This window comes from Alligator sinensis, unplaced genomic scaffold (assembly GCF_000455745.1).
Source record: "Alligator sinensis unplaced genomic scaffold, ASM45574v1 scaffold1567_1, whole genome shotgun sequence".
Lineage (NCBI taxonomy): Eukaryota > Metazoa > Chordata > Crocodylia > Alligatoridae > Alligator > Alligator sinensis.
The window spans coordinates 924,841-937,650 of NW_005842646.1; the positions used below are offsets into that span (position 1 = coordinate 924,841).

The following is a 12,810-nucleotide window of genomic DNA, read 5'->3' on the forward strand; positions in this document are numbered from 1 at the left end:
TGCACGTGGTTCATGGTTTCTTCAAATCAAGTGTTCTCTGACCATCTAGTTAAAACGAGTAAAGCCTGCCTCAGAAGTTTGATTAAGCCAAGTGAGGTTATGTTCCTTTGGTGTGTTAGATGCATTATTGCCCCAAGTTATTCAACGCTTTACTTACCCAATCGAGTAGCATCTCCCCGTCTCATTTCATGTTTATAAATGGCTGCATTTGGGCAAAAACCATTAAAAATGCAAAGCTGATGGATCCAAGAACAGGTGAAACGTTTGGCTTAAATAGAAATGCTGATAGTAGGTGACCTGTACCCCAACAGCATGGTTAGGAGTTTGGCTATGAAGTAAGAGCACACAACTCTACTTGTGCAGGATAGTTCTGTGCTGAAGATCAGCTGAAGTAGATGAGTTCATCTTAAGCGAGCTATGTACCTTAATTCCCTCAGTAGCGTCTGGCCAGCGTGGCTCAGTGTGAAATGGATTTCAGCCACTAGGTTGTTTTTGGTTTTTAAGCCAAGAGGAGCAAGGAACCGACTTAAGGCTTGCTTTTTCCCCTGTCGTCCTTTAACGTTCTTGGATGCCCGTTCCTTCCTCTCCACTCAAAGGTGCAAGTTGACTCTTGAGACAAGCTCATGCAGAGCTCTTCTTCCTTACAGTAAATGAGTTGATTTTAAACACCCCACCTTCTGCCGTTCTTGGGGGTAACAGTAGCTGAATACCTACTGTAATGGTTTCCTCCCCTCTTGTAGGGTGGGGCAGATTCCTCCATTCGGCGTCCTTTGCTGGGGGATTATCTTCATGGCAGAACTTCAGACCTTACTGGGAGAGACCTGCTGACAACAGATTAGAAATAAATTGCCAATGTCTGGTTTTAAAACACCATGTTAGACTAGTGCTCAACATTCCTCATAATGAGGCTGAGGCAAAAAGAGTAATTAAAACCAATGAATTGTCTTATTAGGCCCTTCTGTGATCATTAAACCATTCAAGAAGACATGAATCTATTGGTGTATAACAAGACTAAGGCGAGTGAAGGGGTACCAAACACAAGTGGTTGGTGCACTTGTTGGGATCCAAACTTGGGTCTTGAGCGCAATGAGAAATTGCTAATCAGCTTGCTACTCTAGTTTGAATTGCATGTGGAACCGGCTGAATACATCCTTCAGTCTAGTTTTGCTGTCAGAGACCGGGTGGTGAGAATCTGGACGGGAAGGTTAAGGGAAAGCATTTCCCTTTTGCAGGAGAGCTGAGTTGGGTGCAGAATTTTCCAGGAAACTGGTTGAACACGGCACCTTCCACAGAAAACGCTGTACTAATGAAGGCCTTAAAAAAGAACAAACGAGTAGGAGAAATCGCATTCAGCTGAGCATCCAGAAGACCCTGCAGCTTTAGCTTGTCAATCCGGAGCGACTAAGGAGACACGTGCCAGCATGTTTAAGGAAATAAAAGGCATAACTGGCCTGGGCACCTCATCTGCGCTTCCTGTTGCTATAAAAAACTGGAATGCTTGCAGGGGTGGGAAGAAAATGGTGAGATGATCCTGAAGACCAACTGGCCTGGCAGGTGGGGACACGGGACAGAGACACCCTCAGCCTCACTCCACATTTGCTGTATGAAATCGGGGTAGATGGAAGAGGGTGAAAGTTGGACCCTTGATCTTAGCAGAGTAGGTGGCCTCAAAAGCAGCAGCTGCATGCTGGAGAGAAACTACATTGGTGTAGGCCAACATGAATCTCAGCAATATCGTGATAGTCTTCAAGCAACAGATTGGGAACCCTGCCCAGGACACGCAATAAAGAAATGGACGTTGGCAAGCTGCAAGCGCGTTTGGCTATTGTAGGACCCTGGAGCTCTTCACTGGATTGGAATAAGGTGCACGTTTAAAGTGCAATAATGTCCGGGTGGGAAAGGTCTGTTAAATTTGCCACGTGGTAAACAAACCAGGCTTTGGAAAAACCCTGTCTAGCAGTTTGCTGCTGAATAGATCTGATCTTTTTTTGCATTTCCTGGATTTTTTTTTTTTGGTTTTGTATGAACTTTTTGCTCTTAAACTCTTCGTGCTAAAGATGACTAAAGTCCTGTTACTAATTGGGGGATAGCTACCTACAGCAGATGCTCATTTGTGCACGCTGTAGTTGTAAACTTCCAAGAATTGGTTCTTGCCCAAGCCCAGTTAGCACTTGGAAAAGTCCCAAACTCGCCAGGATTAAAGCTAAGCTCAATGGAGCTATGGTTTTGTTAGTCACTGAGGATCATATCTGTGATACACTTGGGTGTATGAAGAGCCAGCGCTTGTGAATGGCCTGTTCCTCTCCTCCAGTGCATTCAGAGCAAAGCAGTTGGTTGGAATTGTTTCCATGCTACAAATAAACCATCCTTGGGAAGCTTCATTTTAAAAAAAGGGCCTTTGCCAAAAGGCAGGAACAAGTGGAGGCATTTCATAGATTTCATAGACATCAGGGCTGGAAGGGACCTCGGAAGATCATCGAGTCCAGTCCCCTGCCCAAAGGGCAGGAAGTCAGCTGGGGTCATAGGATCCCAGCAAGATAAGCCTCCAGTTTCATCTTGAAGGTGTTCAATGAAGGCACTTGAACCACCTCCGGTGGCAGGCTGTTCCAGACCTTGGGGGCTCGGACAGTAAAGAAGTTCTTCCTTATGTCCAGCCTGAAACGATCTTTATAACGAGCTATAAGTCCCCATTTTGAAGAACCTGCAGCATGAGCTCAGCTAAAGAGAGTATCCAGGACAGCATAACCGAGCCCTGCGGATCGAGATAGTGAGCGGTGTGAGCTGTTTTATGAATGAATTGAAGGAAGTGTGCTCAGTCCCCAGTCAGAGAAGTCTTGCTCTGTGCCTGAAGGAAGAGTTCACTCCATCTCATGTGGAGACAGCATCTGTGCAGCCTTGCTGGGGGTAGAACCAGGCAGAGGGGAAGTGGAGGGGTCACTGTTAGGTTGTGCATTAAACCCGGATCTGCTGAGCAATTGTGGAGGATTTCGCTCCTCAGGCCCTTCTTTCAGGGAGGGAAAATGCCGTACTGCATGAGTGTTTAAGAGCAGTTTTGCAGCCGTGACTAAGAACCACAGGTGCAGCAGGTGTTACTGGAAAGTTTATTAAGTGTCCAACCCCAGCTTAACTTGGTTCCTTTTGTCTACTTGTGAGATCCCTTTGTTTTATTTTTCCTGTGAAACCTTCATTGACGGGGGTTGTGCAAAGGTAGCTCCTGTGCAATGGAAGTGACAGCCATGCTGCATTCCTCCTGCTGTGTCCGGCGAGCAGACGGGAAGGGTGGCTGATGCAGGAGAAAGCTGGGAGCAAGAGCAGTGGCTGCTCAGCAGCTGCAAAGACTCGTGCGGTTTACATTGCTCTGATACTTTAGTGTTCTCTTAAAAATAAGCGACTGGCCACTTGTTGGAGCTAAAGCTGTGAGTCTGATGCCTGCTGCACCGGGCCTTTTGGAAGGGCAGCGTGTCAAGTTTTTGTAGCTCTGTCAGAAAAGTCTTGGGTTGAAACTTTTCACTTGTGGATGCAGCAGAAGAGTGATTGCAATGCCTCGGATGTGAGCAGCCAGTAGGGCACTGTGCTGCTGGGCTTGCTAGGGTGGGGCGTCAATAGCACCGCTTCAATAAAACCTCTACTGTGATCCAGAAGGGCTGGCAGCTCCAAAGCGCACTTGGTAAACTTGGAGTGCTGTTACCCCAGCTGCAAACCGAGACCAGCGAGGTGAGGAGGGCACAAGCAGCTAGCAGCCAGGTGTTTGAGTCCCTCCGCACGCTGCTTCAGACTGGCTTGGGCAAGTCACTTGATCTGCTAGCAAGCGCTTGTAAGACTCCCACTGTTGTGGCTACTGCTTGCAGTGGGGGAATTAGCAGGGCCTCTAGGTGCTTGCCTAAGCATGTTATCCTAATGGAAGCAGGGCTGAAGAGCCCTGCCAGCTACCCCGAGCCCTGCGTAGATAATGACTCCTTGTCTGAGCAATTGAACAGCAGGTGACAACTGGGCAGCTCTTGCAAAGCATTTGCATGCAGCAAAGCAAGCGTTGGATGTGCCTGTTTGTACAATGCTGGCTGGCATAAGCAGGCATCAAAGGCTTCATTACAGGCTGGAAAGCAGCTCGGTTGGATCGAGGGCCAACCTGAGTGTGCGAATGGGCTGTGTTCCTGCAGAGCTCTCCAAGCTCTCCTGGGTCCAGGTTCACTTCTGTGAGGACATCGGCATTAGGAAAGCTTTCCCCCTCCAGCCTCAGTGCTGCTTTTGTGGTGTTGGTCACATACTGCTCTGAGCTGTCTGGCATGCTCGGCTTTCCCATGCAGAGGGATTGCGTCCTGGCACTGCCCAGTCGGCCGAGCTCAGACTTGGACGTGTGGCTGCAGAAAGCTGGTTGTTGGAGACTGGAGCTAGCATTGGGCTGCATTTGTGCAAGTGTGTTTTTTTTTTTTCTTTCCCCCCCTTGATGCTGGCGTGTGGTTAGAAAGTCTGTGGGCAAGCATGAGGGCGAGGGTTGTTTGTGCGCATTGCAAGCCAAGTTGATCAGGATTCAGTACTCTGGTCTGTCCCGGGCTTCTAGTCTGTGTTGTGGGCACCGTGGGAAAGGGAGAGGCTCGGTAAACAGGACAGTGGTAAAAACTACGAACCAGCCTCCTGAAAAGTGACAAGTGCAGTGTTGAGCACAGGCCATAACAGCGCAGCAGCAAGGTCCCAGCTGTGGAGAGGCAGACGGGCTCTTGCCAAGCTCTGATCTTTGCCATACGGTAAAGCCCTTGGCGCACAGCTGGCTCGTTCTTGTTCAGCAGCGGGTGGGACGGCGGCCTGCACCTCCAGGTGCTGCAGAACGAGGGATTCGGGCTGTCCCAGTCTGGCTGCTGTTGGTGCTTCGTGCGTAGAGTCTGTGTATGTTCAGCGTGCTGTAGGTGTCGGGTAGTCCCATGGCCGCCCTGGCGAGCTCTCCCAGAGATGGACGACTTGGAGCCAGCCCTTTCACCCAGCACAGCAGCCACAGAGCAGAGGCCTGGTCTCGGTGGTTGGAGCGTTAGCTGTGTTGGGATGGGAAAGTGCCCCAAGTCCTCGACAAGCCAGAGGATAACAGCTCCGCCGGGGGCTAGGCATGCAAACTGGCCGATGCCACGGCTGCTACAACCTCCCTAGAGGAGCGCTCGGGGGCTGGTGGGCCCAGGAGAGAGGTTTGGGTGGGCAGTGGCGTGCTTGCTCCTAACCCAAGAGCTGCCCTTAAGGGTGCTTCAAAGGCGATGCCCCAAGTCTGGCTGGCTGCATTTCGGGGCAGCCGTCCCTGCCTGGCAACATCCCTCTCGCCAGGGGGCTTGGTGACAGGCCTTGACCCCCAAACTTGCCCCGTCTGTGCTGTCAGGATTGTGCTTGGCTAGTTTGCACTGGCAAGGGGTGAACGTGAGCTGGTGTCGCCACCCCCGGGCTCGTGTTCTGCTCTGTCCTGGCTGCGCGGGTGTGCAGTACTTGTGCGAGCCTGATGTAGCCGGGGCCAGGCATGCAGCGCCGCAGCCATTAAGGCAGGAAGGCCCTGGGAGGTTGGGAAAAGCCCCTCTGGGCCTCTGCACTTGAAGTCCAACTTGGCTGTAGACCCAGGCACGGTCTCCCACCCAGTCCGCTCCCTCTGCCACGGCCTGGGGCCGCTTCCCCTCCCCTGGCAGATACTCAGCTGGGCCTGGGGCCTTTCTCCCTGGCACCTGCAGCATGGGAATACTAGAGCAGCAGGAGCTGACCTGTCTCAGCCCCTTGCTCTGGAGGTGGCCGGCATCCATGGGCTCCTGGCCTGGAGGGCGTTGTGGGATGGTGGGGTGGCGGTTCGGGCTGTGTCCCATTTGGTCTGTGCTTGTGCTAGGATGACATGGGCTGTGGTTGCGGGGGTAATGCCAGTCTTCGCGGGAGCGGCACACGGCCTGGGGTGGGATGCTGCAGATCCCTGCCAGTGGCCCAAGGCCTCTGCCCAACAGGTGCAGCCATCCCTGGGCAGAAGCTGGAGTTTGGCAGGGTCCCAGCTGGCTTGGCCTGCATGGGAGGGAGAAGCTGCTGCATGAGCCAGAGCTGGCCCTGAGGCCACAGGCAGCCAGCGCCCTCCTCCCTGCTCCACGTTGCGGGCCTGCTTCCCACCGTGGAGTCGGAGCTGGGACCTGGCCTCTGCTCCGCTCGCTCCTTTTGTGCATGAGCAGTATCGGCCTCTGCCTCTCCCGGGAGCTGCCAGCACCCCCCTCGGCCCCTTCCCTCCAGCTCCAGGACTGCTGTAGTCCTGCCAGAGCTGCAGCCGTCCAGTCAGGCCTGTGGCTCCATCCTTGTGTCCCGTGCTTGCAGTGCCTGGACCATCAGCTGCTCGGGTTGGCGCCGTGCCTGGATCTGATGAGGTGAGAGGCTCTCCAAACTGCTGGGTACCCAAAACCAGGGCCCAACGGTCCGGCTGTCGAGTGGTTTTCCAGCCAGGAAGTGGCCAGACGTAGCCAGGCCGGCGGGGGGGTGTCTGTGCTGGGACTTCGGGGCTGTGCAGGTGCCAGGAGACCAGGGGATAGAAGGGGAGGCAGGAGTGGGCATGAAGACCTGCAGCATCCCACCAGGGTCAGGCCTGGAAGGAGCCCAGAGGGAGCCCTGCCAGGCTGCAGGGGCTGAGTCAGGCAGCTGCCGCTTCTTGGCTGCGTGAATGCTCAATATAGCTCGTTCCCCTCTTCCCCGCCGCTACAAGGCCTCTGCCAGTCTTGCAGCCACCAGCTCGCCACGCGTAGGAAGCTGTGCCTGGAGCTGTGGCTCTAGGTGAGGCCAGGGGGAGTCTGAGCATACGTCCAAGAGACAAGCACGTGGGTGCCAGCTGCTGAACACGAGCGGGGCGCAGAGGGGACTTGGCCCTCAGCCCGTGCTCTCAAAAGCAGCGACTTTCTGCAGCTCCCCCGTGCGTTCAGCCCAGCCGCAGGGAAGAGAAGCTCCTCTGCTGCAGCGCTGTTGCCCTGGCTAGAGCCTGGGGACCTGCAGGGCTGGGGGATCTCGCCATTGCTGCAGGTTGTGCATAGCTGATGCAGCAGGTCCTCAAGCACGTGGAAGGAGAGCCGTGAAATCAAAGTCGTCGTGGGGGGTGCCAAAGGCCGAGTTGCTGGGGCAAGGAGGGATGAATTGGAAGGGACAGGAACAGTTTTAGGCTGGAACCGCAGGTCTTATTGTGAGCCTGCTGCTGTGCGTGTGGCTGTTTCCTCAGCACCAGGGTTTCTGCGATGCCTGTGTCCGCGTTGGACTTGCCCCAGATGCAAGGGGCAATCCTACAGGGAGGGGGAAGCCTCTTGGCACTGAGTACTAAAAATAACTCCCCAGGTGAGGAACCTCCCAGCTGCCTTGTGTTGCCTCGGCTCCAGCTCTATGCTCCCCCCTTCTCTGGGGACCGTCAGCGGAGTCTCAGCTGTGACAACCAGGCTTGGAAAGAAAGCAGGTGGACGAGGAGTTGGGGTGCAGAACGGTGTAGGAGCTCGGGCCAGCTGGGCTGTGCAGAGGCATGGGCTCGAGCACCTGGTCCTGGCCTTGTTTGCTGATTGACAGCAGCCTGGTGTTACCTTGGCTCACCTGTTGCTCTACAGGGGTAGAAAGGAGGGGAAAGAGAGAGCATCACCATGCAGATGCTCTTCTGGAGTCCGAGGCCCAGGGTGCTGCTGGGCGGTGGGTCCCTGAATGCGGGTGCCACTTGGTACCGGACGGAACAGGCCCTGGAGGGGCCAGGCCCACGCACATAGCAGCGAGGGTGCCCTCACTTTGCAGCACTGGCCTGAGAGCCCCTGGTGCTTGCCGCAGGTCGGGAGCTCAACAGCAGAGAGCATACAGGAACCAGCAAGGCTGAAGCGTGACCCCATCTCCTTCACAACCCTCATGCTCACGATTGCCCCCAAGTGGTTTTTTTTTGCCCATTGTACATAGAGAGCGATGAACGTGGGGTCCTGCTGCTCGATTCCAGCCTGAGCTGGCATCTTCTCCAGTGCAGCAAAGCTGTGGCAGGATCCCTTCCCCCCTGCAAGAAGCTGCGAGCAGGAGCCTGCACCTCGCTGGGACTGTTCTTCATTAAGGACAGGAGCGATTTACACGCCAGCCCATGTTGCTAATGGTAAATAACCACAGAACCATTTGGACAGAGTTGCAGAGCTCTTTAGTCCGCAGGCAGCCCGATGGGCAGGCCCAGGACTTATTGCACGTAGAAGCTGGCTTCGCTGCTGCGACACTCCTGTCACTGTGATGCTTTCTCTGACTCCCAAAGCCACCCAGGCGTGGCCAGCGCCTCAGTGCAGAGACGGGGCAGGGGCACGAGGACAACTTCCTCTGTCGAAATGGGTCAGGTGCCTGACCTGGCAGCAACATGGCGCAGGAGAGGTACAAGAGAAACGACTCCCAGCAGCTCCATCAGGGTATCAGTTCTTTATTGGATATTTGCAAGATCAATAAGAAAAAAAAAGTTATTTGTACAGCTTGGTGAGACAACAGTTGCTGAAGAGCAAGGCTACTCCTTGTGCAATTAACTGGCCTGAGGCAGCTGCCGTGGCATAGCAGGCTCCTGAGCCACAGCACAAGATGGGAACAGCTTGCTTGGGGCACGACTCCAGGCTTCATGCAGCACTGTCTGCGCTGGGTGGCTCTGTGCAGCCCGAGGGGCTCCCTAGATGTTAGTGAGCAAGTAGCCTTGCTCTCAAAGGCCGTTTGCAAATGGTAGGCCGCCAAATGAAATTAAAATGCCTGCTACGGAGTGAGTGGTGCCCTGCCTCTGCCCACTTGCCCCTCCTTTCCCTAACCCAAAGCTCTTCCACAGCTAGCTGGGGCATGCTGCCCATTGGGAATGCACAGCCATCTCCACTGTGGCTCCAGGGTCAAGCAGCTCTGCCTGGCAAGAGAAATGAGCTGAATATAGGCTGCAGTTGAACTGGGCATCTGAGACGAGCCCCTGTCCTTGGGTCAGCTGCGACGCCCACGGTGGGGGGAGCCCTTTTGTGCGAAATAACTGTGAAGCAGAAGCTGCTGCTGCAGCCAGGGGCCCCTTCTGAACATTTAACCCAACCCAAGGACCTGGCCGTGGGAAACATGCTCTCAGCTAGCCCTAGAGCAGCCATCGATCCCTGCTCTCAGCGCTGTTCTTGGGAGGGGAACACTAACTGCAGGAGTTCTGCTTGCCCTGGGGGCTTCCCAGCAGTTGGGTCTTGACCCTCCTGCATGGCCGGTGGGCTAGACCAGGCAGGGAATGCTTTCACCTAAACATCTGCCTAGTGAAAAGGCCGAGTGCCTGTGGGAGGGTGCGGTGGCGTCACAGCAGCCCGGATTCTAGTTGGACCTCTACGGTGCCCCCATGCAGTCTCAGGCATGCCACAGGCACAGAAGAGCAGTTTTCAGTTAGCCTCGCCCTGCAGGCCTGGGTCAAACATAAGGGCAGCTGCAGCCCTCTGAGAACACCGACCCTCCCAACAAGGTCCTTGTTAAATCACCAAATGGCTCCAAAGTAAAATAAAATGTTCTGACTTCAGTGAAAGGTCCAGCAGGCAAGGCTGGGGCAGTCGCACTGGGACACAGCTGCCCTTGCTATGCTAACCCCAGCAGGGACCTGGCCCAAGAACATGCTTTTGGCTTGCTAACGGGGATGCTCGTCTCCACGCCCTACTTACATCCGTACCAAGATGACTCTGGAGCTCGCGTGGCGGTATTTTAAGGTACTGAAACATTACTCAGCCATTTGGTAAATGCTCCTGCATATACAAGCGAAGAGAACAATACAAATACAGCAGATAAACAGGTTGAACACGTTAGATCATCCCAACAGAAATGAACGCCTCCCTCGCACACGTACAGATGCCTCTTGGGCATGTTTGGCAAGACTGTCTACATCTGACAACAGAGAAGGGTAACAAGAAAAGAACCCGAGACTGGGAAGTTAGAAAACATTACGGCTGCCACTTTTCAGCACTGCAAGAAATGAAAAACCAACGACAAGCATCATTTCATCTCCCAAACCTGCATCCAAAGGTGCGTCTTAGCTTTCCAAGGAGCAGGAGGCCGCCCGCATTCTCTCCTTTTTCAAGCTCTATTAACAACGCAGTGCACTGTCTCTCTGAAGGAGGTCTGCCAACCGTAGTGCGAGCAAACCACAAAAACAAATAGCACTAGAACATTCCCTCTTGTCAAGGCGAATTAATTGCTATAGAAACTCATTTGCTGTTTGCTAAAGGTAAGATTGGTTTTAACTGAGAAATCAAATTTAACGTTGTTTAATGTAAGAAAGTTTGAAGAGGTGTTTCACAGCATAATTGTAGCAATAACTTACACTGCATTGCCAATTCACAATTCAGTCATTTTCATTAACAGTGTACAAAGAAGGTCCTTAGTTATATATATTTATATATATATACACATATATTTTATAAAGTCTGGAAGATCAATATAAATACTGCTCCAGAAATTAAAAAAAGTGTTTACATCCCCAACTCCAATATTACAGCTTAGCGTCCTGTTCTAGGATTAGAATCTGTAAAAATGTTAACGGCGCAGAGGTTCAAGTTTTCGAAACTTCAGTGATGAGCTGGATGATAAAGCATCTTGGTTTGAAGAATTCGCTGTGTCTGGGGACTGGAACAACACTCTACCACGATGATTAAATACATAAAAGGATGGATGGTTCCTTAAGGTGTCAAATGTCCTTTAAAAATAAATTTGAAATATTAAATTAACATATGCGTTAGAATGGTCATTTTATAACAATTGCCTGAAAATCCCCGGGGTTTTCTTACGCTGCAGTGCTTATCTATTTTTCTCCCTTACTGCTTACTTATTACACAGTTTTCCTATGGCAGCAGCTGAGAAGCTAGAGGGACAAGATTAACACCACTTGACACAGGAACCAGCTACATCGCTACAGCTTCTGTCTTTACCGTTTCCTCTGTACAAGTCTGCCAACTACCACGTTCACAGTTACCCGACATCTCTACTCGTGCCTTTGTACTGAGTGCTGTCTACGTGCAGATTTCTTACTGCACTGCAGCATGGGGCTCCTGGGTAGTGCTGCGGTGCATGGTTTCACCCAAGTCTGGTGTTACCCAGATAGCTGTAGCTCCAGAAAGCAGGCCTCCTCCAGCTTACCCTCCACCTCAAACTCCCTCCAGTGCTGAGACAGTGGGAAAAGAATGGTCTCTAAGATCTGCCTATTCCTTACTCTGCTCCATCCACCTGACACAGAGGGTTGGGGGAAAGAAGAGAAAGTGTGTCCCAGTCATTCATCGTGCCTCACCATATCTGGCACGTCAGACACTAACGGTGGGGAACAGGCCGAGACAGGCAGCTACTGGTACCACTACAGTAAACATCTACGGAGGTGTCGGGCAGAGGAAAACCAGCCTGAGGTGGCTGCTCCGGGAGTGTGCTGTGAAATGTGCAGGCGCCAAGCATGCGAACCAACTTACTTATTTTTTAGCTCTGAAGTGGCATCCATGTCTCTAAATTCTCCTGCAATGTGTACTATTCCATAGCAGGTCACTGCGAAGGCCAGCAGTGTCTGAAGAACTATCTGCAACAGAAAAGCCATCCCGCGCGTGAGACACTACAGCCTGCACACCCCTCACATCTCTGTCCTGCTTGCAGATGTTTCGAATAACAAGCGCTTGCCCTTGCCCTTCATTCATGCAAAGTACTATTTAGAGGTAAGCAGCCAACCTCATCCCCACTGCAGAGAGAGCAGAAACAGGCACAGAGACATTTAAATAACTCTCCCAGGGCAGCACTGCTACGTGTTGGCAGAGCTTGGTCTGTACCCTACACACTAGTTTGATCCACGCGGTGGGGTTCTTGGGGAAGATGCTGTATCCTCTGAGCAAATCCCTGCGCTGTTCTGTGTGCTTGCAAATGCAAGTTAGTGGCTGCGTGCTTTCTCCAGGGATGGCAATGTGACCCCACTTCTTTCTCTCCTCCCCCCTGCTTTCTTGACTGTTCATTTTTTTTCATGTCACCAGTATTAAGAAATAAGAAAACTAATGCCCTCAAGCAGGTTGTGCCAGGGCGAGGCCAGCCCAGAAGAGTATTGATCAAGCTGATGTCAGCTGGCCAAGCCAGAGGGAGGCAGGCATTTGTGCTGCAGACAGCAGGACTGAACAGGAGGACGTTCCACAGTTTTAACTCTAAGGCCTGGAATTGCTGAATGAGGTGCTCCAGCCACCGTGGTAGCAAAGAGGAGGAAAGTCCAGCTTTGGGGTCTGTCTCTCTGTCTGACTGGCACCCTTTGCAAGCACTGTAACACCTTCCTGGAAGCTGGGGCTGGCAGCGAGATGTCTGCCTGCAGATAAGAATCCAGAGGAATGTGCAGTTAAAAATCCCATTAAAAAGACAGAAACCCAGGAGAGAAAGCAAGCACCAAACTGTGTGGTTACTCTTAACCCTTTCACCCTGCTGCAACCATCCAACTTACATCTATTGGCAACGTTTCATCTTCCTTTTCTGTTAGCCTCATGTAGGAGCGATCTACAAAACAGAGGCATTGGTACGTTAGTAATGTATCGGGGACATTCTTCGAGGCAGAACTCTCTGTAACAGCCAATTCACATAAGCTCCAGGACTCCTTGTTATGCCCTAGAAAAAGGAGTTCATGCATGTCTGCTGCATCTAGCTTTGTTCCCACATCCTCTGCTTCACACAGCATCTTTGACCTGCCTCAAACGATTTCACTTTTTCCTTCATGCAGAACAAGTGTCCACAGAGCAATCTCTATGAAGACTGGCTATTGCCAAGTGAACTGTCAGCCAGCCAGCACCACCCATACTTTCCTTCTCCCATTATACAAAAGCTGTTTCAGCCGGAGAGCGA

The 12,810-nt window shown here is 52.4% G+C and overlaps 1 protein-coding gene across 1 annotated transcript; it reads right to left on the reverse strand.

The window, feature by feature from the left end:
* Positions 1–8,382: 8,382 nt before the first annotated feature.
* MMGT1 (membrane magnesium transporter 1) lies at positions 8,383–12,713 on the reverse strand. Its single transcript, XM_006033644.2, has 3 exons — positions 12,416–12,713; positions 11,418–11,521; positions 8,383–10,657 (listed from the first exon to the last, which is right to left on the reverse strand). Exons 1-3 carry the CDS (start codon positions 12,644–12,646, stop codon positions 10,498–10,500), a joined length of 495 nt encoding a protein of 164 aa, XP_006033706.2. The 5' UTR covers positions 12,647–12,713; the 3' UTR covers positions 8,383–10,497.
* Between the last annotated feature and the right edge of the window lie 97 nt (positions 12,714–12,810).